The 27,605-nt window shown below is 60.1% G+C and overlaps 3 protein-coding genes across 3 annotated transcripts; 1 reads left to right on the forward strand and 2 right to left on the reverse strand.

The window, feature by feature from the left end:
- Positions 1-694: 694 nt before the first annotated feature.
- Positions 695-2,873, forward strand: BESB_076160 (putative protein kinase; the record flags this gene model as incomplete). The annotated part of the gene is made up of 2 exons (XM_029365977.1): positions 695-1,971; positions 2,324-2,873. 2 exons carry the CDS (start codon positions 695-697, stop codon positions 2,871-2,873), a joined length of 1,827 nt encoding a protein of 608 aa, XP_029217408.1.
- A 4,794-nt stretch (positions 2,874-7,667) lies between these two features.
- BESB_076170 (uncharacterized protein) lies at positions 7,668-16,670 on the reverse strand (the record flags this gene model as incomplete). Its single annotated transcript, XM_029365978.1, has 15 exons — positions 7,668-7,964; positions 8,489-9,020; positions 9,441-9,569; positions 9,632-9,763; positions 10,086-10,207; positions 10,315-10,454; positions 10,959-11,043; positions 11,287-11,637; positions 11,731-11,861; positions 12,432-12,551; positions 13,170-13,609; positions 13,886-13,965; positions 14,388-14,669; positions 15,001-15,098; positions 15,197-16,670. The coding sequence occupies 15 exons, from the start codon at positions 16,668-16,670 to the stop codon at positions 7,668-7,670; spliced, it is 4,413 nt and encodes a 1,470-aa protein (XP_029217409.1).
- A 1,657-nt stretch (positions 16,671-18,327) lies between these two features.
- Positions 18,328-26,666, reverse strand: BESB_076180 (glycine cleavage T-protein (aminomethyl transferase) domain-containing protein; the record flags this gene model as incomplete). The annotated part of the gene is made up of 8 exons (XM_029365979.1): positions 18,328-18,408; positions 18,919-19,062; positions 19,226-20,096; positions 20,558-20,665; positions 21,148-21,600; positions 22,259-22,416; positions 22,598-22,742; positions 23,308-26,666. The coding sequence occupies 8 exons, from the start codon at positions 26,664-26,666 to the stop codon at positions 18,328-18,330; spliced, it is 5,319 nt and encodes a 1,772-aa protein (XP_029217410.1).
- Between the last annotated feature and the right edge of the window lie 939 nt (positions 26,667-27,605).

Below are 27,605 nucleotides of genomic sequence, written 5' to 3' on the forward strand. Positions count from 1 at the left end.
TCTGGCGCCGCCGCAGGGCGCCGGCGAGAAGGACGCGCGCTGCGAACTCAGACTCGGAACAAACGACTCCAGGCTCCAAACAGCAGCAGATAACACCACCCCAGGAGAGCAGTCCAGGATGCTCCACTGGCGGGGTCTGCTGGATATCGTCAGCCTATTCCTGCTGCCCTGCGCCGTGTGAGAGGCGCCTGCCAAGAGACGGTTGCTTCGGGTGCGCGGGGCGAGGGCACGAAGGCTGCAGCGAGTCGAAGCAGGCAGTGATCTGCATCGAAACACGAGACACCGGGCGCTGTTGCTTCACCTCTCTCGTTAGCGAGTGCCTTCTTCGCGAGTCCCCCACTGCAAACTCTGCTGCGGGACGCATCGCTACACCCCGACGCCGCCTCACATGCTTGCGCGTTGGCGCGCTGGAGGACTCGCCCTGAGCCCTTGGGAGGCAGTTTGCACTCCCGACTTTCGCTCCTCGTGGTGCACGGCTTCCAGCGGCTCTCTTTCGCCGGGAGAGTAGCGCGTTGCCTCCGCCTCCGAGAGCAGTTGCTCTTCGTGGTGTGACGCCCGCTCTTTTCGCCAATCGTCGTCCGTTCGCCTTTTGTCTCTCTCCGCACTGCGTAGAGCGACTTGCCAGGCGAAATCGAGCAGCGCGAAAGCGAGGCGTCTGCCTCAAGGGTTCTTTTCGGCGGAGGCGACGGCGCAGATGGAGGGGTGGCCTGAGAGGCTGACGACGTTCGGAATGGATCCGGCGAGGGCCTTTCCGCTGTGCGACATGCAGACGCTGACGCCGGAGACTCGGGCGCCTGAGTATCCGCCGGAAGGGCGTCGCCGGGGTCGGTCTTACCCTCTCTGCCTTCCCGGCTGCATCTCCAGGTCCGCAGGCAGGCCGAAAGACCAGAGGGGAGGGTCACTCGCGTCGCCGTTTGAGTGCTTCGGCAGCTTCGCGGGGGTTTCCCCCACGTGCTGTACGCCGGCGCACCGCGGCTGGAGCCCGTCGACGGTCAGCGGTGCAAGCACCCGCCGCAGCTACTCGAGCAGCGAGGAGGACAGCGAGGAGACACCTAGGCCGACGCGGTCTCCGTCGGCGGCGTCGCTGGCGGGACAGCCAGAATCTTCTGCTGCGTCTATCTCTCCTCCCTGCGTGAAGAGGGCGGCGGAGGGCGACGCGCAGGGGCTTTGTTCCCGCGGGTCGTCTCCGTCCGCCGCAGCCCAAGGCCGCGGCGTCGGCGGCGGCGATGCGCGCGACGAGGGCGCCGACTGCGGCTCGCCAAGGCAGGCGGAGTTCTGTAAGTTCGTTGGGGACGTCAATTCGCACTTTGTGCTGCTCGAGAAGTTGGGCGCAGGGAGCCAAGGCGTCGTGTACAGGTCTCAGCTGCGGCGCGGGCCTCCGCCGCTGGGTGACGCAGACTCTCCCGGGGAGGAGGGCGGCGGGGCCGAGGAAGTCTGTCTGAAGTTCCTCGTGGCGGAGACTCTCGCACCGTCCTCCGTCGAGCGGCTGTGTCGCCTCCGCGTTCCCCATGTCGTCCGCCACCACTGCGCGATTCACGACTGCCGCGGCCAGTGGCTGCTGATGGATCTCGCACGCGGCCCCGAGCTCTTGGTGCTCATCCGGCGCAAACACCAGAGCGGCGGCGGCGACGAGAGCTGCAAGGGTCGGCGCTGTGCGTGCGGACGCGAGGCGCGAGCGGTCGCCGAGGCCCTCGACGAGGCGGCCTGCAAGCGCTACCTCGTGCAAATGCTCGAGGCGCTGGCTGGACTCCACGCCGAGGGGCTGATCCACGGCGACGTGAAGGCGGAAAACTTTCTTCTGGAGGAGCCCCTGCACCTTTGCCACGCGACGAGCGACGAACGCGAAAAACCCCGCCCACTGCCCTCAATCGTCCTCAGCGACTTGGGGAGCGCAGTGCCCAGGGAACGCGCTCAGCGAAGGCCTCGTGGAGGCCGGACTATGCCCCCTGGAGAGGGAACGCCCATGTACATGTAAGCAACTTCACGGTGGGGAGCTTCGCGTGCAAAGGAGTGCGTGGTACACGCCCTAGCATCGAGGACGATGCAGCAGGGGGCGAGGGGGCGTTGAAATCGCAAACACGTGGCTACACGCAAGCGATATGCGAGGCAGCTTGCAGATTTCGCCGAGCCGCTCTCGTGGGGACCGATCGTTTTCGGGGCGAAAGCTGAGACGGCAGCGCCCACGCCGCGGCGGCGCTGATACGGTGCACATGAATGTAGGTCGATACGCATTCACGCGCCCTCCTCAGCCAGCAGCTTCCGAGCATCGCTTCTCTGTCTCCTGAACTCCCTTTTTCGGTGAATATGCCGTGTTTATCCTCAGGGCCCCCGAACTCTTTACCAAGTCCAGCTACGACGAGAAAGTGGACGTGTGGGCGGCCGGCATAGTGTTTGCTCTCCTTCTCGCGGGTCGCACACCCTTCGACAACACAGACGTTCTCTCATTTCTGTGGAGACACTGCGCAAGTTCGCCCTGCAGCAGCGGCGCCTGCGCGTTTGAGCCGACGTCTCGCCGCGACGTGTCTTGCCCCCTCGCGTTCTCGAAGAAAGCGGCGGGTTCGTGTGCGCCGGGCGCGTCCACATCGCTCCTCCAGCAGAGGGGCGAGGGGATCTCCGCACCATTGTCGCCGACGCTGCCGCCTGTGAGGGAGGATGGCATGGCGATATTCACGAACGACTTCGAAGATGCCGCAGACTTCGCGCCGCTGTTGGATCCCCTGATTGACGCCGAGATCAACCAGGGCGAGGCGTGGAGGGACGTATCAATTGAGGCGAAGCGCATGGCTCTGAAGCTGCTGAGCGTCGACCCCCGAGCGCGGCCCTCCGCCGCCGAGGCCTTAGCAGATCCCTGGCTTAATACGCAGCATCTGTAGAGACAAATGAAGGCTGGTGGTGGGCGCGAGGCGAGGGGCTGGCGCAGCGCGGCTGTCTCGCTGCGAGTCAGAATTTTCGTATGCTCTCGAGGCAGAGAGGCCTAGGCGGATCGTCTCTTTTTCTGCGGGCCATGAGTTGTCCTTCCAGGGCGATTTCCTCCTCGAGGAGCAGTCGGGTACGACGCTGCGCTGAGCCGCGAGAGTCGGCGGCAGCCTGCATGCTTCATGGTGGGGTGGGTCGGAGACTGGGTCCCGGCCTTTCTGGATGGTCGAGGCAAACAGACGCCCGCAGTGCGGACGCCTGAGAGGCCGCGGTATGGGTATCGGGAGAGCGCAAGCACAGGGGACGTGGAGAGGCGGGTTGGATCCCCTTTCAGGGGATCGCGTGCGCGGTGCGGAGGAGTCGGCAGCGCCACCGTCGTTCCCGCAGTGCCAAACTGGGTGCGAGGGAAGCACTGTGGCGGCATCGTCGCGGGGGAGGGGGGGGGGGGGGAGAGAAAGGGTCGCGACAGGAACTCGTGTCTGGTGTGTGCGCTATGCTTCGGCTACGCCGAAATTTCGAGGCGAGTGTGAGCACGCTGCTGTAGCAACGGTCAATACAGGTGCTCCTCGTGTTGCGTGGTTTTGTGACGGGGCCCCGCGGATGCCTCTCTGCGGGACGATCCATACAGAGAACGTTTGTGTACAGAGAATCGCAACGCTTTCGGCGCGGGCGAGAGTCGCCCAGCCGTTGTTTCGCCGCGTTCGACGCCGCATGCGGTTGAAGGGCGCCGTCGCGCGTCCGCTTCTCACGATTTTGCGCCGGGCGGGACTACACACGTGAGAGGGGAAGGGGGCAGCCGGAAGGTCTGTGGATGCGCGCTCGCAGCGGCCACGGGCTCTCTCCGCGGGGCGCTGGGGAGTTGGGCGGGTGCCGTTCGCCGCCAGCGCCTCGGTTTTTTGTCTCTGCCTCCGTGGCCTGAGCGTTGTGGACGTCGCTCAGCGGCGTCTGGGTGAGGAGTAGTCGTGCGGCGTGTGTCAGGCATGGGCGTTAGGTTTGCATGTGGAACTGTGTTTGTCTAAGTTGGCGCGGCGTCTGCAAGCTTCTGTTTCGACGCCTAGCTTTGGAGACGGACGCGAAGCTCCGGGGGTGGGGCTCGTGCCGTCCTAAGGCGTCGGAGCGCGAACCGCTGCAGAGCCGCCGTACAGTGTGATGGGGGGCGGGGGGGGGAGGGCAGCGGGTGATCACTAAACAGTCTGCTGCCGGGTTCGGAAGGAGGGGAGGAGACACCGCAGTATGTTGGTTTACAGCGGACGCTGGCACGTCTTACGGGTTCGAGCGTGCGGCCCCGGGGCGCAGTGGAGGTTTCAGTCGGTGGGCACTGCGCAGAAACGACGCATGCAGCTGAAACAAGCTGTCAGTTCGCTGAGGTAGCAATTTTGAGGGGTGCGAAGCAGGGCACATCCAAGCGAGCGACGCCGTGGGTCTGCGTGCGGCAAACGGGGGTCGCGTCGTGCTCTTGGCGAGGAGGTGGAGGGGGCAGCGCGCATAGGGGCGACGTGGCAGTCTATCGCAGTTCGCAGCATGCGTTAAGGCACAACGACGCATGCAGTGCTGCTGTGGGCAGCGCGCGGTTGCAGCTTCGTATCGGGACTACTCTCAGTGGTTCAGCGGATGCGTCTCGCTGAGGATCAACTCGGTAGCTGCACGCCGGCATCACGTCGCAGGCGACACCTAGTCAAAGGATCTCGATAGGTTGGATAGATGCCGCGCTGGATCCTTGTCTCTCCCGTAGGCTTGCGTGCGCCCGGTTTGGTGGCGAAGTCTCCGCGGTCAGTACCGGCACCACCTCGAGTTGACGTGGATGTCTTCCTGACAGTGGAATGTGAAGAATGCGTGGGAAGGAGCAAATAGCGAGGGTTTCACCGCGGGGGTCGCTGCAGTGCGGACCGCGTGAATCTGGGCTGGAGGAGGAGGAGGAGGCGCCTGAGAAGGGTTTCGGGGAGAGAGGACATGGCGGAATTGTCCTTAGCAAAAATTGATCGGGACGCTGCATGCTGGTGGAGGCGTCTGGCACGCCACTCCGCTCGGGTTTTTTCTTCTCAATGCAGCATCATAGACTCTTCCGGATTGTAATCGCGATTCGCGCCAAGCCCATGGGACAGCGTATGTTTGGAAAGGTGAAGCAAGAAATTCCATGACGCAGGTCAGCAACGATTGACCTGGCTATGATTAAACAGGGCACAGTAGATCTGAGACGTTTCCGAGGGGGTTGTGTTTGTCGCTTCTCTGGGGGCTCACAGCTTCGCAGCGCGTGGGCTCCGCAGGCGTCGGTGGCCTCTGCGCAGACCACTGCACGTGGGCGCCTTCACGCCTCTCTCGCCTGTAATTTGTCTCTTTTTTCAATGTCGCCTGTTTGTATTCCTGCGTCGGTGCTGTCGCGTCATGGATGGCCGCCCACAGCCTGCATGCAGCTTCGTGCAGGGCAGACTGCGGCCAGTATGTTGTGTGTGACTGTTGCGCTTGTTCGAAGCTCCACTTGGTGCTTCGCTGTGGCTAATTCTCAGCCTGCTGGCATGGTGAGCGGGTGCCCGCGCTGTGCGCCAGCGTGCTGGGTGTGGAGGAGCGCCAGCTCGTATTTTTTTTGCTGGTCAGTGCCAGGGCAAGCCTGAGAGCGAAGCAGCGAACCAGCAGCAGTTTATTTTTGGAAGGAAAGCTCAGCAAGAGCAGGGGCGTCACAGACAGTGGAGAGTCGGCAGACGTTCTTTGAGAGTGGCGCTGTGGCTTTATACAACTTCTCCGTGGAGGGCAGTAGCGAGGCACCCAGTGTTATTGCACGTGCTGAACAAAAATCTGAAGCAGATTTTTCGCACCTCACCTCTCACTGTAGTACACAGCATCCGCCTCTCTCTCAACTACCTCACTCATAACACTCCTGGCTTCCTGCCGCATGTGAACGGACGATTGACGTGTGCGGGCACTCCCATGCGGCGGACGGATGTGTGGATCTGTCTCCGTAGTGTGCCTTCGCTCCAGTTTTGTTTGACGTGGGCGCGGCGAAATGCTGGAGTGCATTCGTTCATTTTTCGTGCCTGCGTAGTCCAATTGTCAGCGCCACGTGGCACACTCCGACTGTGACATCCATTTGTCTCCGTAGGCGAGGCCAAAGCAGCGCCGCAGAGCAATGCTCGTGTTTATTCTGATACGATGTTTCCCATATTGTCAGAGTCTCTGGAGGAGTTAATGTCTTCTCTGGGAACCGTTGTTTTTTCACCGACTGATCTGTTGCCAGGCGAGACTGTTGCTACCGAGCTCCTGCGTATATACCCACTAATCAGAAACTCACTGTGGAATTGTGTGGGATGCGACTTGACATTTCCTGCCTTGTTCCCGCAAGGGGGTGTCGCGCGGCCCGTTTTTTTGCTAGTGCGGTGCCGTTATGTGACGCTTTGGATGCCATTTCACGGTTTGTTTTTCTCTTGTTCTAGCTCAGGCTCACACACGCCTGAGGCGGACAGCATAGCGTCTGGTAAGTGAAATAGTCTGGTCGCCGCGAATCGCGCCTCGGGCTAGATCCCGAAATGTGGGAGAATCTGCGACGACGCCGTACCGTGTATTTTGTTTGCCAGTGTTGCACATGACGGAAAACCCCTGACCTGAAAAATCAGGGTGCGCCTAGCCCAGAGCGAGTCCGTGTCGGTGAGATGGAGGTACCAAACAAAACGTAGAAAACCGTCGCTGTTGTTTGTCGATACCAAGTTGCATCCTATTTCCTCAAACTCGCCTCTGGCTTCGGCCGCGGAAGTCTGCCATTTGTGCTGGGTTGCGTCGCCGGCGCTGAGGCAAGAACAATGGATATGTGAACCACTTGTGCTCGCTGTGAAAGATACTGAGCCGATTCACCGTTCGGTTCAGTGCGGACTGGGGCTACTACTACCTCGCAGTTCGTCGCCCCTTGCCGGCCTGTGAAACAGCACCTCGACGGCATGAGCGGAGATTCGACGATACGGATGACGTTCGCACTCATGACACGGGGGACGGGTCGAGGCCGAGATGTCCCCGTCGGCTGTCTCCTGCAGATATATTCGGAGTCAAACGGTGTAGGAAATATATATATATATATATACATGTATACTACATGTATGACAGTCTCTAGCGTCATCCGCGCGCACTAGGCGTTCACGTATACCACTCTTACTTCGGCAGCTTTTTCCGTCCAAGCGATTCGCTTGACTAGGCGTCTCAAGAAGTAACAGGTGAAAAGCCGTTCTCGTCACGATACAGGAAGCATGCATGCGTAGATCGACTCTCTGGGCACTCGCAACATTGAGTAGTCCTGATGGGGAAGAACTTGTGCATGCGTGCTTGCGAAGGACACGACGTGTTGTAGGTGCCTTTCCTCACACGAGCAGCACAAGACGCCCTCGTCATACTGCTTCGCTTCTACTCTGCGGTGCGTGGAACAGTCGTTCAGCGACGGATTCGTGTGAGGCCAGTATGACACACTGTCGGATTTCCTGTAATTTCCGTGTGACTGGCCTCTGGCGCTGGCAGTGTGCCAAAGCAACCGACTCAAGTCCGGGATCCTGGGGTAGAAGTCAGCCCGAAGTCCCTGGGCACGCTGCCGTGCGAAACACCAGAACGTCTTTAACTTGTTGATGGCGTCAGAAAAATAGCCACCCCTTTCCCTTTTCTTCCTTTTACAAGGCACAGCAACTCATGAACCCATTCTTTCCATTCCCCAAAATGGTGAAACGACGAATCTGCTGTTCAACGCCGAGCCCTCGTCTTTGGCTAGTGCTTCATCCGGAGTTTCAGCTACCACACGAAGTAGGCAGCGTCTGCTTGATTAAGCAGCAGCACCCGCCTGTCTTCCCCTCGTTGTTGGGGTACCAGCTCGTAGAGGGTTCCCCGAAGGGACAGCTTTGGACGGGCTTCAGCAGGATTGCGTTTTTCTCGCTGAGAATCATCGGCTCGCACAGAGCAGAGGCGTCATCCACGCCTTCTGGGCATGCAACTCTGCAGCAGTTCGGAGGGCGCGGTCCGTCGCTCCACAGTAGCACTGAACACGCTGCCGACACTGTCGGTGCCTGCAGCTCAAAATAAACGCCCTGAGAAGAATAAGGCACCAAGGCAGGGACGGGGCTGGATGTATTTGGAGCCACAAATTCTCTTCCACAAGGCCAACGGCTGCATCTTCAGTTGAACAGCAGCAGGCTGCATCGTCCTTAGAATCCGCCGGATCGAACAGATGGACTTTCGGTCGAGAGACAGGCTGGTATGGACAGGCACTCACGCACACACGAGAAAAACCTAGGGAGCCAACAGCCAGACATAGCTTCAGAAGGAGCAGCACACGCCCCTCAAACGTTGCCCGTCTTCCGCATTGTCAAACCTTTTCAAGGCGAGGAAGAACTGCAGCTTCCCTTCTTTATGACTGGAGGTTGCTTGCCAATATCCAGCGGCTCGCCTCTTATGTGAGGACGGTCGCGGAAGTTCCAACGGAGAGGCTCGCCGACTGCGCCCGCCTCCAGTATGTTGCAGGCGCAAGGAAGAACAAAGCAACGAGCATGCCTTGTGGAGTGAAGCGCGTGTAGCCACCCGACCAAGAGATGCGCAGGCGCAGAAGGATTACCTGTAGGAAACTGGGATCGCGCACGGCTTGCGAAAAGCCGCCCATGCCCTCCTCTGCTGCCTCGGTCACCAACGCGCTGAGGCGCCTGTCTGCATTGTCATGACACCGTCGGCTGAGCGCTGTCCAGCATGCAGCTTCCTGTTGCCCTTTGCATTCCGCGTCTGGTCTGCTATCTCCTCCATCTTTGTCGTCGCTCTCCTCAACCCAGACACCTCTTCTCGGCTTCACAACTGAGAAGACAAAGGGGGGAGCGAGCGGAGCGACCAGAAGAATTGCGCCGTCGCCTCTCCTCTCGCCCTGAGACGCTGACGCACCCACCCCAGCAGGCAGCCCCAGAGGCGCACGAGCCTGCCCCGGGAAAAACCTCGAGCGCCCGCCAATCAGAGAAAGACGAATGGCTTCGAAACCAGAGAGTTTGGAGCCGACAAATCTCGCGCGAGACGGCGATATCCGATCCCCTGTCGAGAAAATCGGCGTCAACGCGAACAGCCGCGCACTCATGTAGTACAGCGGCGTCACCGTCCATCCATATCTGAGGAGAACAGCGATGAAGCCCACAGGGCCCGCGCGAGTCGTGTGCAAAGGACCTCTGCTAAAAACAGGGGGAATCGCCACTTTCCTGCATTGAAGGCTTTGCTTGGCTCATCCTCCTCTTGCTGGCTATGCTGGCAACCTCCTGCGCAGCCTCATGAGCTGCTGCGTGAGCGACAGTTTGTTCGCGGGGCTCTCTCGCATGTCGCACACCATACACACGTACTTTGCACCTAGAGACGAAAAAACGCTTCGCTGCCTTCCCCAGGATATGTCTCCCCGACTCGAAAGTGGTGTGACGTCCATACCCCCCGCCATGTCTCTCAATACGAAGCACCGGGGTACTCCGGCGTTCGAAGCTGCGAGAAGCTGAAAGGAGCGAGGCCTGCTGTGCACCCACCACGTGTATCTGAGCTCTCACCGAGGGTCAAGAAGAGCCGCGTTGATTTTGTCTTCGCCCGCCGCGCCTTTGCCGCAGGCCTCCCAGCCTCTTTCGTCCAGATCCGTGCACAGAAACGTTTCCAATTCGTCGTCTTGGTCGGCACTCCTGCTGCCTTCAGCCCGCGCGAAACAGCCCCGCACTTGCGACAGCGGCCATTTGTCCTCACTGACCCCCCCTCCTCGTGAATGTAGCCGATGAGGTCTGCCACAGTTATCGTGGCGCTGTACGGCCTGTCGCAGCTGTCGTGGAGACCGAAAACTGCGAGCAGGAGCCCTGCGGCGCAGCTGTTCACCACCTTGTATCTGAAGACAGCAGAGGAACTTGGATTCGCCGAGTTACGCACCGGCCGCCTACCAGGATGCGCACCCACGGAGGCCCTTTCGCGCCTGCAGAACGCGACCAAAGCCTCTCCTACGTACAATAGTGCATGCGCTCATGAATCGTGAGATCTGCGCGGGCAGGGGCGATGCCTGTGAGTCCGCGGTCGTGCACGTCTGGCACTATCTGACCAGCGCAAAGCGGACGCTGGAGCTTCTTTCTGTGGACTACGGGCTGTGGTTGCTTGCGCGGCTCGTAGGTGCATATTCACGCTGTTGCCGCATGTCCGCGCAATCGGCTCCTCACCCGCGTGGCGTCGTCAAAGGGTCGACGAAAATGCTGTCCGCCGTGGGGCGAGGCAGGCCCGTGCACCGTCCCATGAGAGGCAGAGGACAGCCGGGAAGCCTGAGCTTGGTCAACAGCCTGCGCTGGTGAGTTGAACGCAAAGGCCAGGCAGCGCGAAATCTGGCTGTTTGGCGGATAACGGTGTGCTGCACAGATGGAGAGTTAGAGCCAACACCAGTGCGAGACTCACCCAAGCATCTGCACGTCCGCCTGAGTCGGTCTTTTCGAGGAGATCTACGGGGTCGGAGATGTACACAGGCCCTCCAGAGATGACGCGGGCGACGGCGTGGATGCGGCAGTGCCAGGCGCAGAGGCGAAACATATCCCAGTCTGAACGGAGACACGAAAAACGAGAGCAACTCAGCGGACGCGAGGTGTATGCACCGTTGTGGGATGCCGTTCTGTGTCCTCGCAGACACTAAACCCCTAACAAAAAAGTGCAAATCGCTGAACCGTGCCGCTGAGACCCTGAAGAGCAGTTGCCAAGAGACGGAGGAAGGCCGCAGGTCTCCTTGTTTAGCGCGTTCCTCGCTCGGATCTCAGGCCCCATAGCTCGCATGGCGGCACGCCGACCCCAAACCCAGTAGCCCACGGTCGGAAACAGCCAAAACTGAAATAAGGCGAATGCTAAAGAAGAATCGTTTTGAGTGTCCAATGCAGAGGCGCACGCCCTGGGAGAAAAACTGAGGCCTGCTGCTCAACGCTCCTCTGTGCAGGGAGGCGCGGAACCTGCGTGCTTGGTTGCTAAACGGTGACGTATTCCGAGTGGATAAGGCCTGGATCGAAAGCAAGGAAGGAGGAGGCGGAAACCGGAGATGCGGTGCTCGTCGTAACCTGGGATGAAGAATGGAGACAGCCAGAGACTGTTGCAGGCGTTGTGCCAGATGTGCCGTGCGACGGCCTCTGCCGTTTCTTCTACCTGAGAGGAGACAGGAAATGCACACGTCTCCTCAGGGTAGGCCGCATCCCGACGCGTTTGAGGCGCCTGAGCGAACGCTACCTTCTCCATAGAAGCAGCGGCCTCGACGACTGCCTTCCGCGCTTTTGGCCTGATCCTAAGGACGCAGGGAGCTAACTCGATACACGGAACTCGACAGACGTTGATATATTTTCATAAACGCGGGGGCGTGGCTTTGCCTCACGCGAAAATCATCCGTCTTACTCCGTGAAATGCATGATCCTCCGAGGATCGGCTGATAAGCAACGGACCGGAGAGGTAAACGTTTGGCACCGTCATGCCCATGCAACTCATAATGTTCTCTGAGACCGGCATCGCCCTCAGCGTTTGTTCTCCGCGATCGCCTCCCTCCGTCTTAACGCTTGTCTCAAACTCTTTTCCTCTCTCCAGCCACTCTCCCGTCACGCACTCCGACGCCGGCAACTCGTGCGCGGCCTCTTGCGCCTCTGCGTTGCAGCCTTCACGGGCGGCGACTGCGTTGTCTCTTCGAGCTGCCTGGGCGCAGTCCCGCCTGTCTTTAGGCGTGGGGTCTGTCGGCGTTTGCTGCTTCTGCCTCTCCTCTGTCCGCGTCCTCTCGCCTCTGTCGGGCTCGCTCCGCGGGCCTCGCACTTCGCATTTGCATGCCTCGCGGATGTCCGGCGCTCGCGCGGAGAGATGAGCCGCGTTCGCCGCCGTCGCCGCAGACCGATACATGAGGACGGCAGACGCGGCGCTGTCCGCCGTCCCTTCCGTCACTAGAGCTGCCATCGCCTGCGCATCGACCTTCGTCCCATATATCCCTGAAATCAAACGTGCAAAGTTCAGGTTTTCCATGAAGTCTATTTGGAAGCACTACCCCGTACACCGTAGGTCTTGATAGTAGAAAATGCGTGAGACCACGGGGACACGCACGCGGTCACCTCCATTGAAAGCCCAACGGCCGGAAGACACGCGAGTCGAACATTCTCTTTCAGGCGCGGCACCGAGAGCGTAGACCAGATGGGCGCAGGACGGTGTGTGAGTGGATGATGCCCTCGCTCTCCGTCAAGCTCCATTCACATGCGATCAAGCCGTGGCGCTGAAAATGTGTTTTTACCGCTGAAAGAGGACCCAGGGCGCTCCCGACGGAGAAAAGTTGCTTTTAAGCGACGACACATGCAGGCTTGAGCCTTTCTGAGTATACATACAAACGCTGAGATGTGTGCGGCTACAGGCGGAGAGCGCAGAGGCAAGGTGCAATAACGGGCGTGCCCACGTCCCCTCCGTCGCACGTGTTTCTCTCGCTCTTTCTCCGCTAGCCGGGCGTTGCTGCTTCGTCCCTTCTTCATTCTCTCTCTCTTGGCGCATGCTCGTCCTCTGCGACGCCTCACCGAATCTTCCCATATGGGAGTAGAAGCAGCTGTAGAAAGCTGAAGCTGACGACGCTGGCACCACGCTCATGGCGCGCCGCCAGTGCTCCAGCTGAGCTGTCGAGTCATCTGCGCGCAGGCCTGCGAATAAGCGAGAAAGCAGCCGCACGCCTCTGTGTATACGCGGCTCGTGCTAAGTGGGAAGGACCCCATTCATCATGATATGTAAGCGTGTATATGGGTGTGGCGTGCGCCGATGTGGAGATTCGCAACGATCGTGGAAGAGGGCGCCCAAGCAATCGGCAGGACGAAGGAGACTCACGTGTACAGATTTGTCTGTAAAATCAGGGCGCGCGGCTGGTTAATATAAGGAAAAACGCACATATATGAGCATATATATACATGCGTACGCATATGTATTTCTATATGTGCCGGTCTGAATGAACTGTTGATTGCCCTTTCGCGGGCGGAGGGGAAAGGACGCCCAAGGCCAACGAATTCGCAGGGAGGACGGCTATACCTTTGCAAATCACAAGCTGGCATCGGCGCCACTGCAGTTACCTCGACGCACGCCTCATGAGCGTATCTCTAATCTTCGAGTTGGAGATTTCTGCAGTGGCAGTGGCGCTTCTCAGTTTCGGTTTATATCATGAGTTTCACACAGAAAGCAGTGAACTGCGTGTAGCAAAGTTGCCGACACCACAACGTGCGTAGGCAGCGCGACAACCGCAAATCGATTTCTACACGCATGTCGCGTACCCGGAGGGAATGTAGGGAAGACGCCTTCTCTCACGGGGAGTTGCAGCTGATCCGCCAGTGACGGCTGAATGCCTTTCCAGCTGCCGAGGAGGCAATGCCAGAGAAGCACTCTCGAAGGGCCCTGTTTGTCGTCCTGTGTCCGCCCTCGGTTGCCTCCACCTGAAGCTGTCTTCTCGACGCTTTGAGCTGTGTCGCCGTCAGCGCTCGCGCTCTCCCCTGCCGGCGCCGCACTCCGCGCGGCACGCACAGAGTGCGGCAAAAAGAGCCACTCATCGCCCGGTTCGGCTGCTGCGGATGCGGCGCCCTCCATATCCTCGTTCATGCAGGCGTCAAACGGCCGATTCAGCACGCGATTCAGACTTTCAACCACTGCGTGCATGTCGCCGAATCCTTTCGAAGCGAATCCGTCGAGGCTATGAAGCGCGTCAGAGTTGCCCTGACTGGAGGCCAACACCGCAGGAGCCACACGCACAAACGGGTGGCAGACACTACGCACAGCACATTTATTCGACCAAAGAGACGACGAGCGACATGCGCTGTGGGGAGGTCTTCGTGTGGCACACCCACGAGCCCAAAGAGCGGCACGTGTGACAAAGATGCAAGCGGAGACGAATTGCAGAACCCTCTTCAACAGCGTTCCCGGCGTAGGTTTCTCTCCCGGGCTTCCCTTTGGGTTTCGCTTCGGCTCTCGCAATCAGCTGCGTTCTTTCGCTCACAGATCGTCGGGCGGATACGGACTGGCCTCTTGCCAGCCGTCGTCAATGAGCAGCCACCCAGGCTGAACGAGCTCGGCGACCTGAAGCACACCACCGTCGAAAGACAAAGGACTGAAGTCGATGCGAGAAGCCAAGCGTGCGGACGACCCGAAGCGAGAGCGTCCGGCAGCATGCATCCGTCCCGCGGGGGAAGAGCCGCGCGCGGCGGCTGCGAGGAATTGCGCACCACGCCAGGTGAGAGGCGGCATGCGTTGAAGCTAGTGGCGAGTGAACACGGCCCAAAGAGAAGTGCAGGGTTGAGTCGCGCCTCGATACTGAAGCGACGAAACCAAGCACGAGTGATATCCTCCATGGCCTCGTCCCCTAAGCCCTTAACGCGAGAGCGTTTGCACTCAAACATCTGCCACTGAGTCGCGAAAGAGAGATGAAACGGGAAGACAAACGCCCCTGGGGGAGAGCGAGGCTGGACACGCACAGCTCAAATGTGAAGGATGCCACCGACCCGACGAACCGACGCCGCGGAGACTTGAGTGCCATAGGCGTCCCAGGAGCACCAGCCGATGTGCGAGAGAAGCAGAGGAGGAGACGAGACCTGGCGCGAGTTTCCCCGCGAAGGGCGCGTTGTTTTCTCTCCCAGAGAAGCTCGTAGACCGGAGTCAGAATGGGAATCGTCGCGACGACCCTCGCTCGAGGCGGCTCCGCTGCACGCCGCGAGCTTGGCATCTCGCGGTAGGCAGGACCCGCCGAGGACTTCGGCGGCGACGTGCCCAAAGAGGCGCAGCAGCTGAGCGAACGTTGACGCAGCCCCAGCGAACGAGAGAGTTCGTTAGAAGGAGCGCACATGCGAGGAAAACGAACACGAAGCAGACCGGCAAAAGGAGCAAAAGTGGAAAACAAAAGCCACGTGGAGCCACGAGCGGGTGTTTAAAACAGCAGCTGGGGCGACCGCCCTGCGAAAGTGAGCTTGAGGGAACAACAAGAACCTAGTTGGCGAGTCAATTCTTTATGAAACGGAACGACGGGCGCGTATCAATTTTCGTGGAAGCTTGATCTCGGCCAGGCGTTTCGCAGAGGATTCCAGCATGTGGATTCTTGGCTGTCAGGGTCGCACTCACCTGTGGCAGCGGGAGGTCGGCGTGAATGCACAAGAGGACCCGTGGGTTCGCACCCAGCGGCCTGCGCGAGTTGCCCGTCGTCACCTGGAGGACGAAGTCTTTGCAAAAAAAACGCGCCGCACACACACACTGTCGCAGTGCCCTCTCAAACGACGATAGGACATCTGAGTGGCTCAACTTCTGTTTCCGCGCTCACCTGCCGTCGACTCCTCCGCGGCCGGCTGCAGCGACGCAGTGCTGTGCGCCTCCGCGTCCGCCAAAGGAGCGAGTAGGAGCCACGCAGGTCGCTCGCGAGGCGGGCGCCTCGCTGTAAGAACAGCAGCATTCGAAGGCGGCAACGCGGCAGCAGAAGCAGAAGGCGAGGGGTTTGTTGACGGCGGACTGGGCGTCTGGGGGGCTCCAACTCGCGCGAGAAGGAAGACGGTCTGCCGTGGGATTTTCGCGAGAGAGGCAGGGAGACATGGAGCCGCCCAAAAGAGCTTCCAGCTGTAGAGACAGAGTACTTGGTTCACCTGGATGCGGTCGCTGCTGCTCGGGAGTGGCGCCTCTCGCCGAGCAGAATACGCGCGGGGGTCGCCAGCATCCGGATGCGCGCCCCTCGTGTCGCCGCCTGTCTCTTCGTTCCGCTTTCGGGTTTCGAGGCCTTCTCTTCTGTCTCCTTCTGTCCCCCGGTCCAGGCGGCGTGGTGCCGCGGCTGGGGCGTCCTCGGCGCAGAACCACTCGAGCGTGGAAGTCTGCGAGGAGAGGTCGGGCTCGCGACCCCCCGCCTCTCCAGTGCGAGAGAAGCTCGCAGGCTGTCTCTTCGACCCCTCATCTTCGAGCAGCGAGGAAGACGCACCTTCTGAGAAAGACGAAGATTTTGCAGACGCGAAGCCAGAGGACTGCGAAGAAGGACTGCGGCAAAAAAACGCGCTAGGGGCATCAAACGAGAAGAACTCCGAGCCGGACGGAGAGAGACAGGGGCATGCGGAAGGCGGCGACGAGCCGCCCGAAACGCAGAAAGGAGCTCCGGAAAGCCGTGAGAGAGAAGAGGAAGGCGCTCGAGAGGCCGAAAGAGAGGGAGACGAAGAGCGACGGAGCAGCGCAGGACGAACTGGCGACGGCCGACGCAGGCCCTCTGAGGCTCCTAAACCGACACGCGTGCCGCAGCGCCGCCAACAGAGCCTCAGCGGGACGGCGAACTCCCAGGGCCTTTCGTTGTCATGCGTTATCTCACGCCCACAGTCGCCCTGCCCTCGCCCTGTCCGCGGTCGCGAAAGTGTCTCCGCAGGCTCGGCGCCTGTCTCCGTCGCCGCCGCGCCTGTCTCTACGACATGTGCCGTGCCCTCGCTCCTCGCGCAGGGAGCAGGAAAATCCAGAAGGAGAAGAGAGACAAACGTCGCATAGGGAGGCGAGGAAGAGCTACTTGAAGGAGGGGAAGGACAATTTTGAAGACAAGAAGACAGGGGCTCAACTCCTGAGGAAGAGAGAGACGTAGAAAGTCTGCAGGGGCCGCCGGCGCGCGCTGTACGCACACGGCACACTCTGCTCTGAGGAGACTCGGGCTGAATCGAAAGGTACAGGCAGAAGCAGCAGGGCGCGGTGGCGAAAGGTGAAGACGAGGCGACCGAGAAGCGGCTCGAATCGTCTGGCGCCGCGCCCGATGGAGGCGACGACGCGAAAGGCGTCATCTTGGGAGGTGCAAGGGCGAAGCTAGGAGAAAACATCCACTAACTCACTTTTCTTATGTCCTGGCAGCAAGGGTTCCGGTGAAGGAAAGGCAGACACGAGGCAAAAGCGGGGGGAAAAATCATCCGAGTCAGGCGGTCCCCGCTGTTGCCGGCAAGCGAGGCGGGCTAGCTACAGCGAGCTCGGCGAAAGAGCAAATCACGGCACGAGAGAAAAAAGAATGCATAGCGAACTACGGGCTCGCCATGGAATGAAACCGAATTTTAAAATCTGGAAGGGAACGCAGTCACCCAATGCCAGAGAGATATCGTCTTCTTTTCATCCTTCTCTTCATCCGACCGGAGTCGGCGAGCGGCAGACACTACGACACGGGCAACTGGATCCCGGGGCGCCATCGCATGTCTTTTGACAGGAAGCTTCGCACGGACTTGTATAGTGCAATTTTTTCTCATTCAGTTCTCGCAGAGGGGGGAGATCTCATTTTTCGAGGAGGAATAACTGCACAGAACGCGCGCCTGCCCAGCGGCGCTGCTCCGGTGGACGGTTGCAGCCGGTATCGGCTGGTTGACACACTTGCGACGCGCCGGAGCTGTCTCCGCCTTCTTCGTTTCTTCCTCGTTCTAGCTGTAGTCTGTGCAGTTGAAATGTGCTCTCCAACCTGAGAGGCTTGTGGCATTCCATTTTTAAAGAGGTCGATGATGGTGGGTGCTGCGTTTCTGGTGGCTCGCAGTCTCCGACCCGGAGGAGACAGGTGTCTCCTCGCGAGCGAGGCGCACCGCCGCGGTGGGTTTCAAGGCGTCGCGCCCAGGCATCGAAGTGTGATCAACTGTGTGTGTAATCCTTGGAATGGAATAGCGCAAATGCTTTTTTCGTGAAGAAGCGCCAAGACAGGTCTGTTTGCGCTGGCAGCTGAGCTTTCGAACAATTTCAAGCCTTATCTCGCCCAGGGGTGTCTCTCGAAGATGCATCCGCGTTAGCCAACAGATTGCGATTCGCGTTCTGAAGGCAAAGCCACGCTATTCCGGGTTCAGGGGAAGCACATTTCTGCCGATTTTCCTTCCCAAATTCTCGAGTGTATACGCCGCTTGCGCAACTCCGGATGTCCGCCGGGTGTCTGACTGAGATCCCCCTCGTAGAAACTGAATTTCGCGATACGTCTTCGAGAGCGCATTCGTAGGTGTACCTACTTTCGCAGCTTTATATTGTGAATAATATTCTAAATTCTTTGAAAATAATTTAAGGATAAACATGTACCAGTAAGCTTCACGCCTGTGATCTAAATACATGTTTCGCAGGCCTGTGCGCTATAAAGATGTATCTCGCAAGATGAGTTTGTATGCTTGCGGGCTCGCAGTTTTTGCTCCGTGCCAAGATAGAACCCCGCAGTGCCAACCTTGCGTGCGGATTTCAATTTCGCTTTTCTTTGCTGTGCGCAAGTTGGAGAAGGATGGATACTGACGGTATGCCTTAGCAGAAAAACTTGTGTTTTTTTTAACAAAAAACCGCACGGCCCGAGTAAGCCAGTGACTTCTCATCCGCACACATGCGCTCTCAACGCTCTCTACGCCGTCACGTGGAGTTATCACCCTCAGGAATATCCCCCGTCAGGAGCGCAGAGGTCAACTGGAGGTCTCGAATCTTCAAAAACGTCACCGGAATCTACGCCAACGACTGCTTGTTTCTTCGCTTTTCCGGCCTCGCAAACGGCCTCTCGATGCTCCTGGCGCGGTCTCTTTCAGACTGAAAACAGGCAAAATGGAAAATCAACAGAGAGACAAGCTGAAGGAAAGGCAAGCCAGCCGCAGCAGCTAGAGACAAATGACCGGAGAGAAAATGTGCAGAACAGAGCAAAGAACAACAACGCCAAGATAAATGCGTAGCCGCGTAAGGCGCGGCATGCACTGCCATATTTTTAATCTACGCTTTTTTACCAACCCTAAACCAGCGGCTTTCAAAAAGATTCGTATATCCATCTAGAGCAATCAAATATCATCATCCAGAGTGTCCTCGCTAGTCTGCATGGCGAACGCGTATGCGGCGTTGCCCCGAAACATCTGAGGAGAGCCCTAACGAGGGAAAAGGCCTGCTGAGCATGCACATATATATACTTGTAGATAGATAGATAGATTTAGACGCAGCAGTGGAGAGAGAGACGTGGAAATCCAGAGAACGCGATATTCCCAAATATATATCTATATGTTTATACGCTTGAAAGGCATACATACATGGGTGGAGACGGCAGTGCTTTACCTGAGGATAGTTGTGAGGCACGAAAGGGAAACGATGCACCTTGGCGGTGACGAGGCATCTGAACTGTTTGCTGCGCAGCGCGCGGCCGCGTCGCCGCGCAGACCAGTGCTCAGGGACGGGCATCGGAATCGCAATCAGGAGCGCCTGCAAAAACAGAAGTGCATCCTGCAGACTGCGACGGCCTAGGCGCGGAAACAGGGCCTCCCTACGTCATGGGCTTGCCTGCCTTGCGAAACTGAGCAACTCCTCCACCGCCCGCCCGCCCCTCCCTCCCTCCCCGTTTCGGTCTCTTTCTCGGGTTTCTCACTTGGTTGTGTTTCGCAAATTCTCTCAAAATCAAGCCCTGTGCCAAGCGGCATTTGAAGTGCGGACTCCACGCGCAGGAGGTGACGACGCCGATCGGCCTGCGATGCGGATTCGACAGAATGCTGCATCCGTGGAACGGAAAGTACGCGTAGGTCTCTCGCCCGCTAGTCTGTCCCTTCTCAGCGAGCGACGACCGGCGGCGGATTTTGGGGACAAGAAGTGACGCGCCCAGCAAGGCCGCAGACGCCCGGGAGGGATCCCGAGGCGCCGCCCGCCATCCGCGCGCGGCCTCTGCCTCGACAGCCAGCAGCGACTCCCGCAGCTCGTCTTCCTCGTCGCTCTCGGGTTCCGCCGCGCCTTTCTCGGCGTCGCGCGGGCTGCAGAGGCCGCGGGCGTCAGCCGCCGGACTCCGCGGCTTCTTCGCGCTTGTTCGCTCGCCGCGCTGCCGTAGCGCGAGCCAGAGCTGCTGGCGACGGCGGCGGGTATCGTCCGCCTCGCGCGCCCACGCCGCGACGGAGGAGAGGCGCTCAGGCTTCCCAACGAGGATGCCCACGCGCTGCACACTGGCGCCGAGCGTGAACTGCTTCTGAACCGCCTCGTAGCTGAGCAGCAGCCGCCGACGAACCTTGTAGAGAGACAGCAGTGAGCAGAGCGATGCCTGCGGCAAGCTGTGGTGCGTCTTCACGTCGACGCCCATGCGCGCGAGCCCAGACTCCATGCGAAGCATGTCGAGTGCATACAGACAGCCGAGCGCCGGCACCGACGCGGACGCGGAGGAGAGCGAAGGCGCCGCAGACGACGGCAGTGGAAGGGCGGAGGCAGAGGACGCAGCGGACTCGGCGGAGGCCGCTGTACGGCCGTCGAAGAGAAGCCTGCAGGCGCGGAGAGAGACGAAGAGAGAAGAAGGCTTTGCGCAATTTCTCTCTGCAACACACCAGGCTGAAACGTCTTCTTTTATATCTCTCACTCCTCTCTCTGCGCTCTCGCAAACGTCTCGCGTCTGCGCAGTCCAACAGGTCTCCAGCGCTTCGCGTCCGCGGAGACCGCAGCGCCGCCGCACGCGCTGAGCCGTCTCTCGCTTCCAGTCGAAGGCTTTTCACTCCTGCTGTGCAAGGATGATACTCGACGCGCTTTGAGTGACAGCAACTGTTGAGGGCACCTCTTCGTGGGAAGGAGAACGAGAAGTGGACGACTGGTTTGGCGGACGAACTGGGCGAGTGTCTGCGAGGGGTAAGAGGATTCGCTGCCGCGTCGCGCGGCTAAAGAGCACTGAAGAGGGCCCGATGTCTCAACGTGCCTTCTTCTATTTCTGCATTCGAGAGCAGAGTCTCACTTCAGGAAGGCCAGAGCTGCGCTTGGGGAGCTGAAGGAGACCTCGATTCCATCTTCGCCAGTCGACCCCAGGCGGAGGCACGTCGCGCGCTGCCACGTCGGCTCATGCCTGCGCACACACCATGTACGCTCATGCAAGAGTAAAAAACGCGCACCCACTGCACACGCGCACATCGAGGGCATTCTAAGACAAAAGCTGCCACCGCAAGCTTTTGCCGTCTATGCGAATATCCTAGTTCCCACCTATACAATTGGCAACAGACAGCGGCACCGAAATCTCCGACGCGGCAGTCTTTCAGCCGTGCTAACTGGGGTGCATACCCGCGCACATAAATATATATATATGCATGGATGCATGCACATGTATATACATATATACACATATGTAATTACACATATATGCATACATATATTGCATATATGTGATGTGTAATGGATATGCTTGGCCTGCGCATATTCAGCCCTCTGAGCACGAGTGGATGAAGTCGGCAGCTCCGCCGCTGCTTCTCTCCCCATGTTCGTCGTTTATGCGCCGCGTCTCGGCTCGCTTTTCGCCTTGCGGCTGCCTGTTTTCTTTTCGTTTTTTCTCACGCGTTTCGCGGCTGCGTGCGCGTCGCAATAGCCAGTTCGAAGGCCGTCATGTAGGGCATCTCCAGCAGCTGTTGGAGCGAGAGGGGCGTCTGCCAGGCGCTTCGCATCTGCAGCAGCGGGCTGTCGAGTTCCCGCGCTGAATCTGAGTCGCCCGCGTCGGCAGACATTTCCGCTCCGCAGGAAGCCGACGCCGCCTCGGCGTCCTCCGCTTCGCCTCGCGGCTCCGCAGCCGCCCGTTGTGAGCGAGGCAGAGACGCCGCAGCCGGAGAGGGCGCGGGAGCCGCAGCTGAGGCCGCAGCAGAGGCCGCACGAGGCGACGCGTGCAGAGACAACGAGCGGGACGAAAAGCGCTGCATGCGGTCAGCCAAAATCTCGAAGGCACGTGGTCCCTGGAGCGCGATGCAGCAGGCCGCGGAGGGCAGCGGGGCGAGCGAGACGTCGAGTCCACTCTGCCTGGAAGAAGAAAGACACGGAGAGAAAGCAGAGAACAAACACGCGCCGTACAAGGAGGAGACGGCGCGCGTGTGGGCGCATGCAGCAGGACAGAGGCACAGGCGGCGCGAGGCAGCGAGCAAGCGCCACGAACGAGTTTCAGTGTCTCCCTCTGACTCCGCCTCTGCGGATCCGCGACGCGACAGATCTGGTGGTGATGCCCTCAAAGACACGAGACGTCGCAAAGCGTCATGCGCGGCTCCCGTTCAGGCTTCCGGAGTCGCGAGCACTCCCAGCCTTTTTGAAAAACGAAACACGCAGTACACTTGCGCGTTTTGCCTCTCAGGCACGCGGGAACCGGCGAGACAACTCCTAAACGGCCGGGCTACCCGAAGCCACATCTCATTTCTTCTTCTCGTCGTCGCCTCCGCGCCGTCGACAGAACAGAAACACCGAGAGCGAGGTGGAAGGCGCCTCTGCATGCGGTTCAACGGGGATAGATCTACGCAAGACGTCACCAAAAAAAAGAAACCGCATACGTCTATTGTCAACTTGTTTCGTGCGACAGGAACCCCGAGCTGACCCGCACAGCCGAGCGGAAGTCCCGCCGGTGGATGCGAAGTCATCATCTCATGAGCTTCCCAGAGAAAGTTGAAGAATAGCTTCAGCGTCTGCGTACCGGCAGTAGTTGATGAACTGCGCAACAAAGTCGAAGCAGTGCGCAGGCGCCGCGCCCGAGAGCCAGACCTCCACATGGCGGCTGAGTTTGGCGACGAAACAGTCATCGAGAATCAAGCCCTTCGAGTCCAGCAGCGCCGCGTACTGAGCGTCGCCGACCTGAAGGCGAAGCGCAGAGCCCGACACACACCCCCAAGCTCCTGTCGCAAGAGAAAAAGGCGCTACCCCTTTTTTTCCGTCCCTCGCGCGGCCTCGATCGTGGCAGGCAGCACCCCTCCGCTCTAGGGTTTAGGGATTGAGGTTAAGGGTTTCCGCCAAGCGAAAAAGACCCTCGTCTCACCTTCATGCCTCGCTCCAAGTCGCAGGAGAGAAGCATGTCGAGGACAGCGAGCCGGTCGCGGCCGTGGACGAGCCACACCCGCCGGAAGGAGACGTCGAAGACGGCGGCGCTCTCGCGCGTCGCCCGGTACGCCGCCAAGGCGCCCCTGAAGAAAAAATTGAAAAAACCGGCGCGATTCACGGCGGCGTTGCCACGTGTTGACAGAGCTTTAGAAACTGGATATACACGTTGTGTTACGGGCGCGCACGCCGCGTGCAATCATATATACATATAAATATGCGTATAAATGGATATACATCTACATACAGATATAGATCTACACATTGATAGAGATATATATAGAGAGATATAAATATCGAAGTAGATATATCCCCTACGCATTTGGGTATTCGCGCATCTAATTATTTATATATATATATATATATCATCGTTGACGAGCAGCTGCGCATTTGTTGGCCGCTCTGTTGTTCCCGCACAGACCGTGAGCCACGAAGGCGTAGAAACATTGGATCTACAAACCGCGAACTACGACTTCCCAGGCACGCGCCGAAGGCGGAGTGCTGAAATGAGACGATAGGGGAACCGAAGGGAAGCACGCACGCGACGACCAGCCCTTCGCGCCTCAATGAAAGACGAGAAACGAAATCTCACTCTCCGCAAGCATCCAACCCCTGCGTGTAAGTGCATATCCTCGGCTTCTCTGAACCTACAGCTTAGTGGTCAGGGGGAGTTGACATTCGTTGTATAAGCCGAAGGTCGCGGCGCCTTTCTCTCGCCAGAAATTCACGAGAGGCTGGTTCATTTTGATTTCTCGCGTCGCCTCGAAGGGGTCGTTTGGCACGCCCGAAGAAGCATCCTGGAAAAAGCTATCTTCACCGCTCCTTCTTCTACCCCGTCCCTCGGCGCCCTGTCTTGCTCCTTCGTGTCCGGAGGGCGCGATCCCCTCCACATCGAGGTCTTCAGCCTCCTCCTGTCTCTCTCTCTCGCCTGCGTTTCTTTCGAGTCTGCCAACTCGCGCGCTTCCCCCCCGAACATCTTCTGCAGACGCGCCGGAGGTTCCCACGGTTTGGGCCGCCTCCTGCCGCGCGTGTGGGCTGTCTGCCTGGACGGCCGTCTCTCGCCTCAGGCCTCTGCTGTCTCCTCGTCCTCCCGCGCCTTCGCGCGCTTCAACTCGAAGCTCCGTAGGCGCGCGAGGCGGCTCGTCGCACGCAGGGCTTTCCCACTCTCGCACCTCCGCGGCGCCTGCGCAAGCCCTCCGTTCTTCTCCTCCCTCTCTACCGAACGCTCCCTCGCTTCTTCTCCCGTGGAGTCGGCGGCCGCGAACGCGGCTGTCCAAGGCGGCATGCAGAGCGTCAGCGCCCGCCAGTCCTGCGCATTTGGCTGCCCATTCCACGTCGAATTCCGTTCGCCTTCGCGCGTCTGCTTCCTCTTGCGCTTGTCTTCTCCGCGCAAGCCGGGAGGAGGTCTCTCCTGCCCCCGCCTCGTCACTCCGGCGCGGCGCCGCGGCCGCGTCGCCTCCGACCGGAGCGTCTCCTCCGCCGCGTTGAGCTCCAGCCGGAAGCCCGGAAGACGCGCACTCTTTCTCTCGGCGTCTCCTTCCCAGTGAGGCGACTTCGCCAGCCGCGAGCGATGTGGCGGGCTGAGCCGCGGCCTCCAGGGCCTCGGAGAATGCGGAGTGCAAGAAGGCGTCTTCTTCGCCGGCGGCGGCTTCGGCCTCTTCTTCTGCGCGTGCCACGCCTAAGGGCGGGACCGCATCTTGCTCGGAGACGGACGAGGGGAGCACGAAGTCTTCATTCGATCTGTTGCGAGGGTACACCGCGCAAACGAGGCGGTCGCGCATACGGGCACTGGCGGCAGCCATCACGAAAGAGGGCGCGCTGAGCGCCGCAGAGAAGTCCTCCCCTGACGCCAGGTGCCGCGGCGACCCAGTCGCCGCACTCGGCGGGACAGCGCCCAGCGCGCGTCCTTCGGAAGCTGAGCAAGAAGCGCCCACGTCTTCTGCCGGGCGTGAGGGAAAAGGCGACGATGAGACAGACGGAGGGAGAGACGAAGGAGGCGCGGAATACGCAGGCCGTCCATCCGCTGACCATTCAAAAAGAGAGGAGCGAGCCTCAGCAGAGCCGCCTCTCCCCTGAGGCGCGCGTGCGTCACGCGAACCCTCGTCGTGCGTCAGCTCGCCTCCCGCAGCGCGCGACGGCGAGGCGACAGGTGCAGCGACCCCTGCAGCTCCAACGGGTCGGTTTTCTTCCGTGTTCGCCTCGTCTGTGTGGCTCCTTTCCGCATGGAGCGCGAGCCACGCCTCCACGTCCTCAGCGGCCTGTCTCTGAACCTCCGAGAGGCCCGCGACGCGGACATCCGCCGCTAGGATTTGCGCGTGTTTCTCGGCAGTCTTCCTTCTTCGCTCGAGCGCCACCTGCGCCTGCGCTTCTTCGAGGCGGAGTCTGTCTTCGCTCTCGTCCCACGCAGCAGACACGTCCGCGTCGTCGAGCCCTCCGCAGGCGCTTCCGCCGCGACTCAGCGTCAAAAAGTCGCTGCGTCTCCGCTCCACCGCCGCCTGCGAGAGAACGGAGACTCCGCTCTCACCCTGCCGCGAAGCTCCTTCTCTGAGCCCCTCCTCCGCGGCCTGCGACGGCGCTTGAAGGCGCCTGCCGCGGCCTCTTCGCCCCCGCGCCTCCGCCTCCTCTCGCGGCGGAAGGGCTTCTTCTGTCTCCCCTTCTTCAGCGTGCCGCTCATCCAAGAGACAGCGACCATCGCTCGTCTCGCCCGTCGCCTCTGCATCGAGCAGTTCTTCCTCCCGCGCCGCATCTCTGTCTTCCACGGCGCTCAGCGGCGACGCGGGATGTGCCGGCGGCGCCAGCGCGTTGGGAGAGAAGGCGGGAAGCAGCAAATGCTTGATGTGCAAATCGGTGAAGGCCCGCGGCGGAGGCGCGACCTGCCGAAGGCGGTGGACGTGTGAGAGATACAAGTCAACCAAACTACCTGATGAAGAGCTCGAAGAAGAAGCAGAAGGAGGCTCGAGCACGGAGGACGAAGGCGAAGAAGAGTGGGACGCGGCAGCGTAGGGGGCATGCAGGGGCGAGATGCCGTCGTCCTTTGACGCGCCGGATGTAAATTTCGACCCTGGAGCGCAGCCGAGAGGCTCCGGGTTTTCTTCGCCGGCGAGTGTCTGAAGGAGGACGCTGGCGGCTGGGCTCCGCTCGTCGCGCGCGGGTGAGCGCCTCCGCGCGTCTTCGCGGAGGCGTTCATCGCTCGCCCTTCTCTGCGACGCAGCTCGGCGCAGCGCCTGAAGGACTTCGCTCTCCACATCGCCCAACGCGCGGTCTGCGAACGCGCGGGAGGCTAAGTTCTCTCCTTCGTCCTTCTCCACGCCGCGCAGCGGCTCCCGCCACGCGCCGCCTCTGCGCAGAAATGCGCGACTCTCGACACCTAAGGACCGAAGGGACGCCTCCTCAGAAGAAGAAGACGGGGATGATGGAGAAGAAGAGGAGGAAGCTGAACTGCCGGATGAGGCCGCGGCGGAGCGCCTCGGGGCGACGCTGGAGGGCGCCGATGGCGCGGCCGCGGGCGGAGCAAAGGCCGCGCCAGACAGTTCGTTTTCCTGGCGCCGAAGGAGCAGGTCGAAGCTCCGGGACTCGCGCCGCTTGGCAATTCGACGCGTGACTGGACCGGAAAGCCGCGGCGGCGACAGCCGGAGGGCGACGCGGGAGGCAGGGGAAAAGACGACTCCAGCAGCGGCCGCGGAGGGATGACGAGTAGAAGCAGAAGAAAACGCGGGCGAGACGGCAGCGCTGGGAGGAGCTTGCGAAGCGGAAAACGGAGAGGAAGTGAGGCGCCGGGGGGTGATGGTCCCGCCGCTGCATGTGCTCCAAGGCGCATGCTCTCCCGCGTCCCACTCAGAGCGCCGTTTTGAAGCGTCCGCGGCTTGCAGCTCGGCGCCGAGGCGCGCGCGAGAGACAGCGTGAGAAACGGCAAGCTGGGGGGAAGGAAGCAGCGAAAGACAACGAGGCGCGCGACCCTTCCTCATGCCCGCGAAGACGCGGCACCGCGACAGCCGGACTTGCGCCGGCATCGCGAGCGGAGAAAGCAAACAAAAAGCACGGAGAAGGCAGAGGAGAGGAGAAGAAGAACAAGAGGAGGACGAGGAGGAGGAGGGAGGCGGGCGGAGACCTAACGCCCTGGTGCGACCGTCACACTGAAAAAACCGCTGAGGGAGAAGAGGAGACGGCGGTGTAAGCGGACAGAGAGGAGAGGCGCTGCGAGACGAATGTGAACGAGAGACAGGAACGAAAGAACAAGGAGACGAAAGAGCGACGGAGACAGCGGAAGAGGCCGAAGGAGCAGACTGAAGAAGAGCCTTGCGAGAGAAGAGACGGATTTACGGCGAATCGTTTACCTAAGCTGAAACAACGGGTGCAGAGACGTCGCGTGCGCCAGAGTGCGTGCGCAGGCCTCTTCTCTGCTTCCATCAACCGAATAGCTGCATATCTGTATCGCTGGGAGAGGGGAGATGTCTATGCGAGCCTGACAGTGCAAATACAGCCGCTTTTTTCCACATGCAAACTTCAATGTGATAGAAAAGATGCAAAGCGTGCCTGCCGAGCGGAGCTCGTGGGAGAGCGCGCTCTTTCGCCCGCCGCCGCGTGCAAAACGCCCTCTCTCTGCCGACGCAGCAAGCGCCACCGCGGAAAGAAAGAAGAAAGAGAAGACGCGAAACAGAAGGGGAGTCTTCCCGAGAGAAAAGGCAATCGGGTCGTAGGCCTCAACAAAGCATGCGCGGCGGATTTGCGCATGCCGCGACGAAAACGGCGGCGCGGGGGCGAGCGTTTCAGAGAAGGTGTGCCCTCACTCAAAACGCCAAACGACTTCAAAAAGAAGGTAGCAGGAGAGCGCATAGAGTCCCGAGTCTCCTTCGCGGAGAGGAAAGAACGAAAAGCGCAGCAGCTCAGTCAGAGTGCAACTTTGCTCGTGTGCGCCGGCGCAGCCTCGCGCGCAACTGGCTTGACAACGT

This window comes from Besnoitia besnoiti, chromosome VII (assembly GCF_002563875.1).
Source record: "Besnoitia besnoiti strain Bb-Ger1 chromosome VII, whole genome shotgun sequence".
In the NCBI taxonomy this organism is placed as follows: domain Eukaryota; phylum Apicomplexa; class Conoidasida; order Eucoccidiorida; family Sarcocystidae; genus Besnoitia; species Besnoitia besnoiti.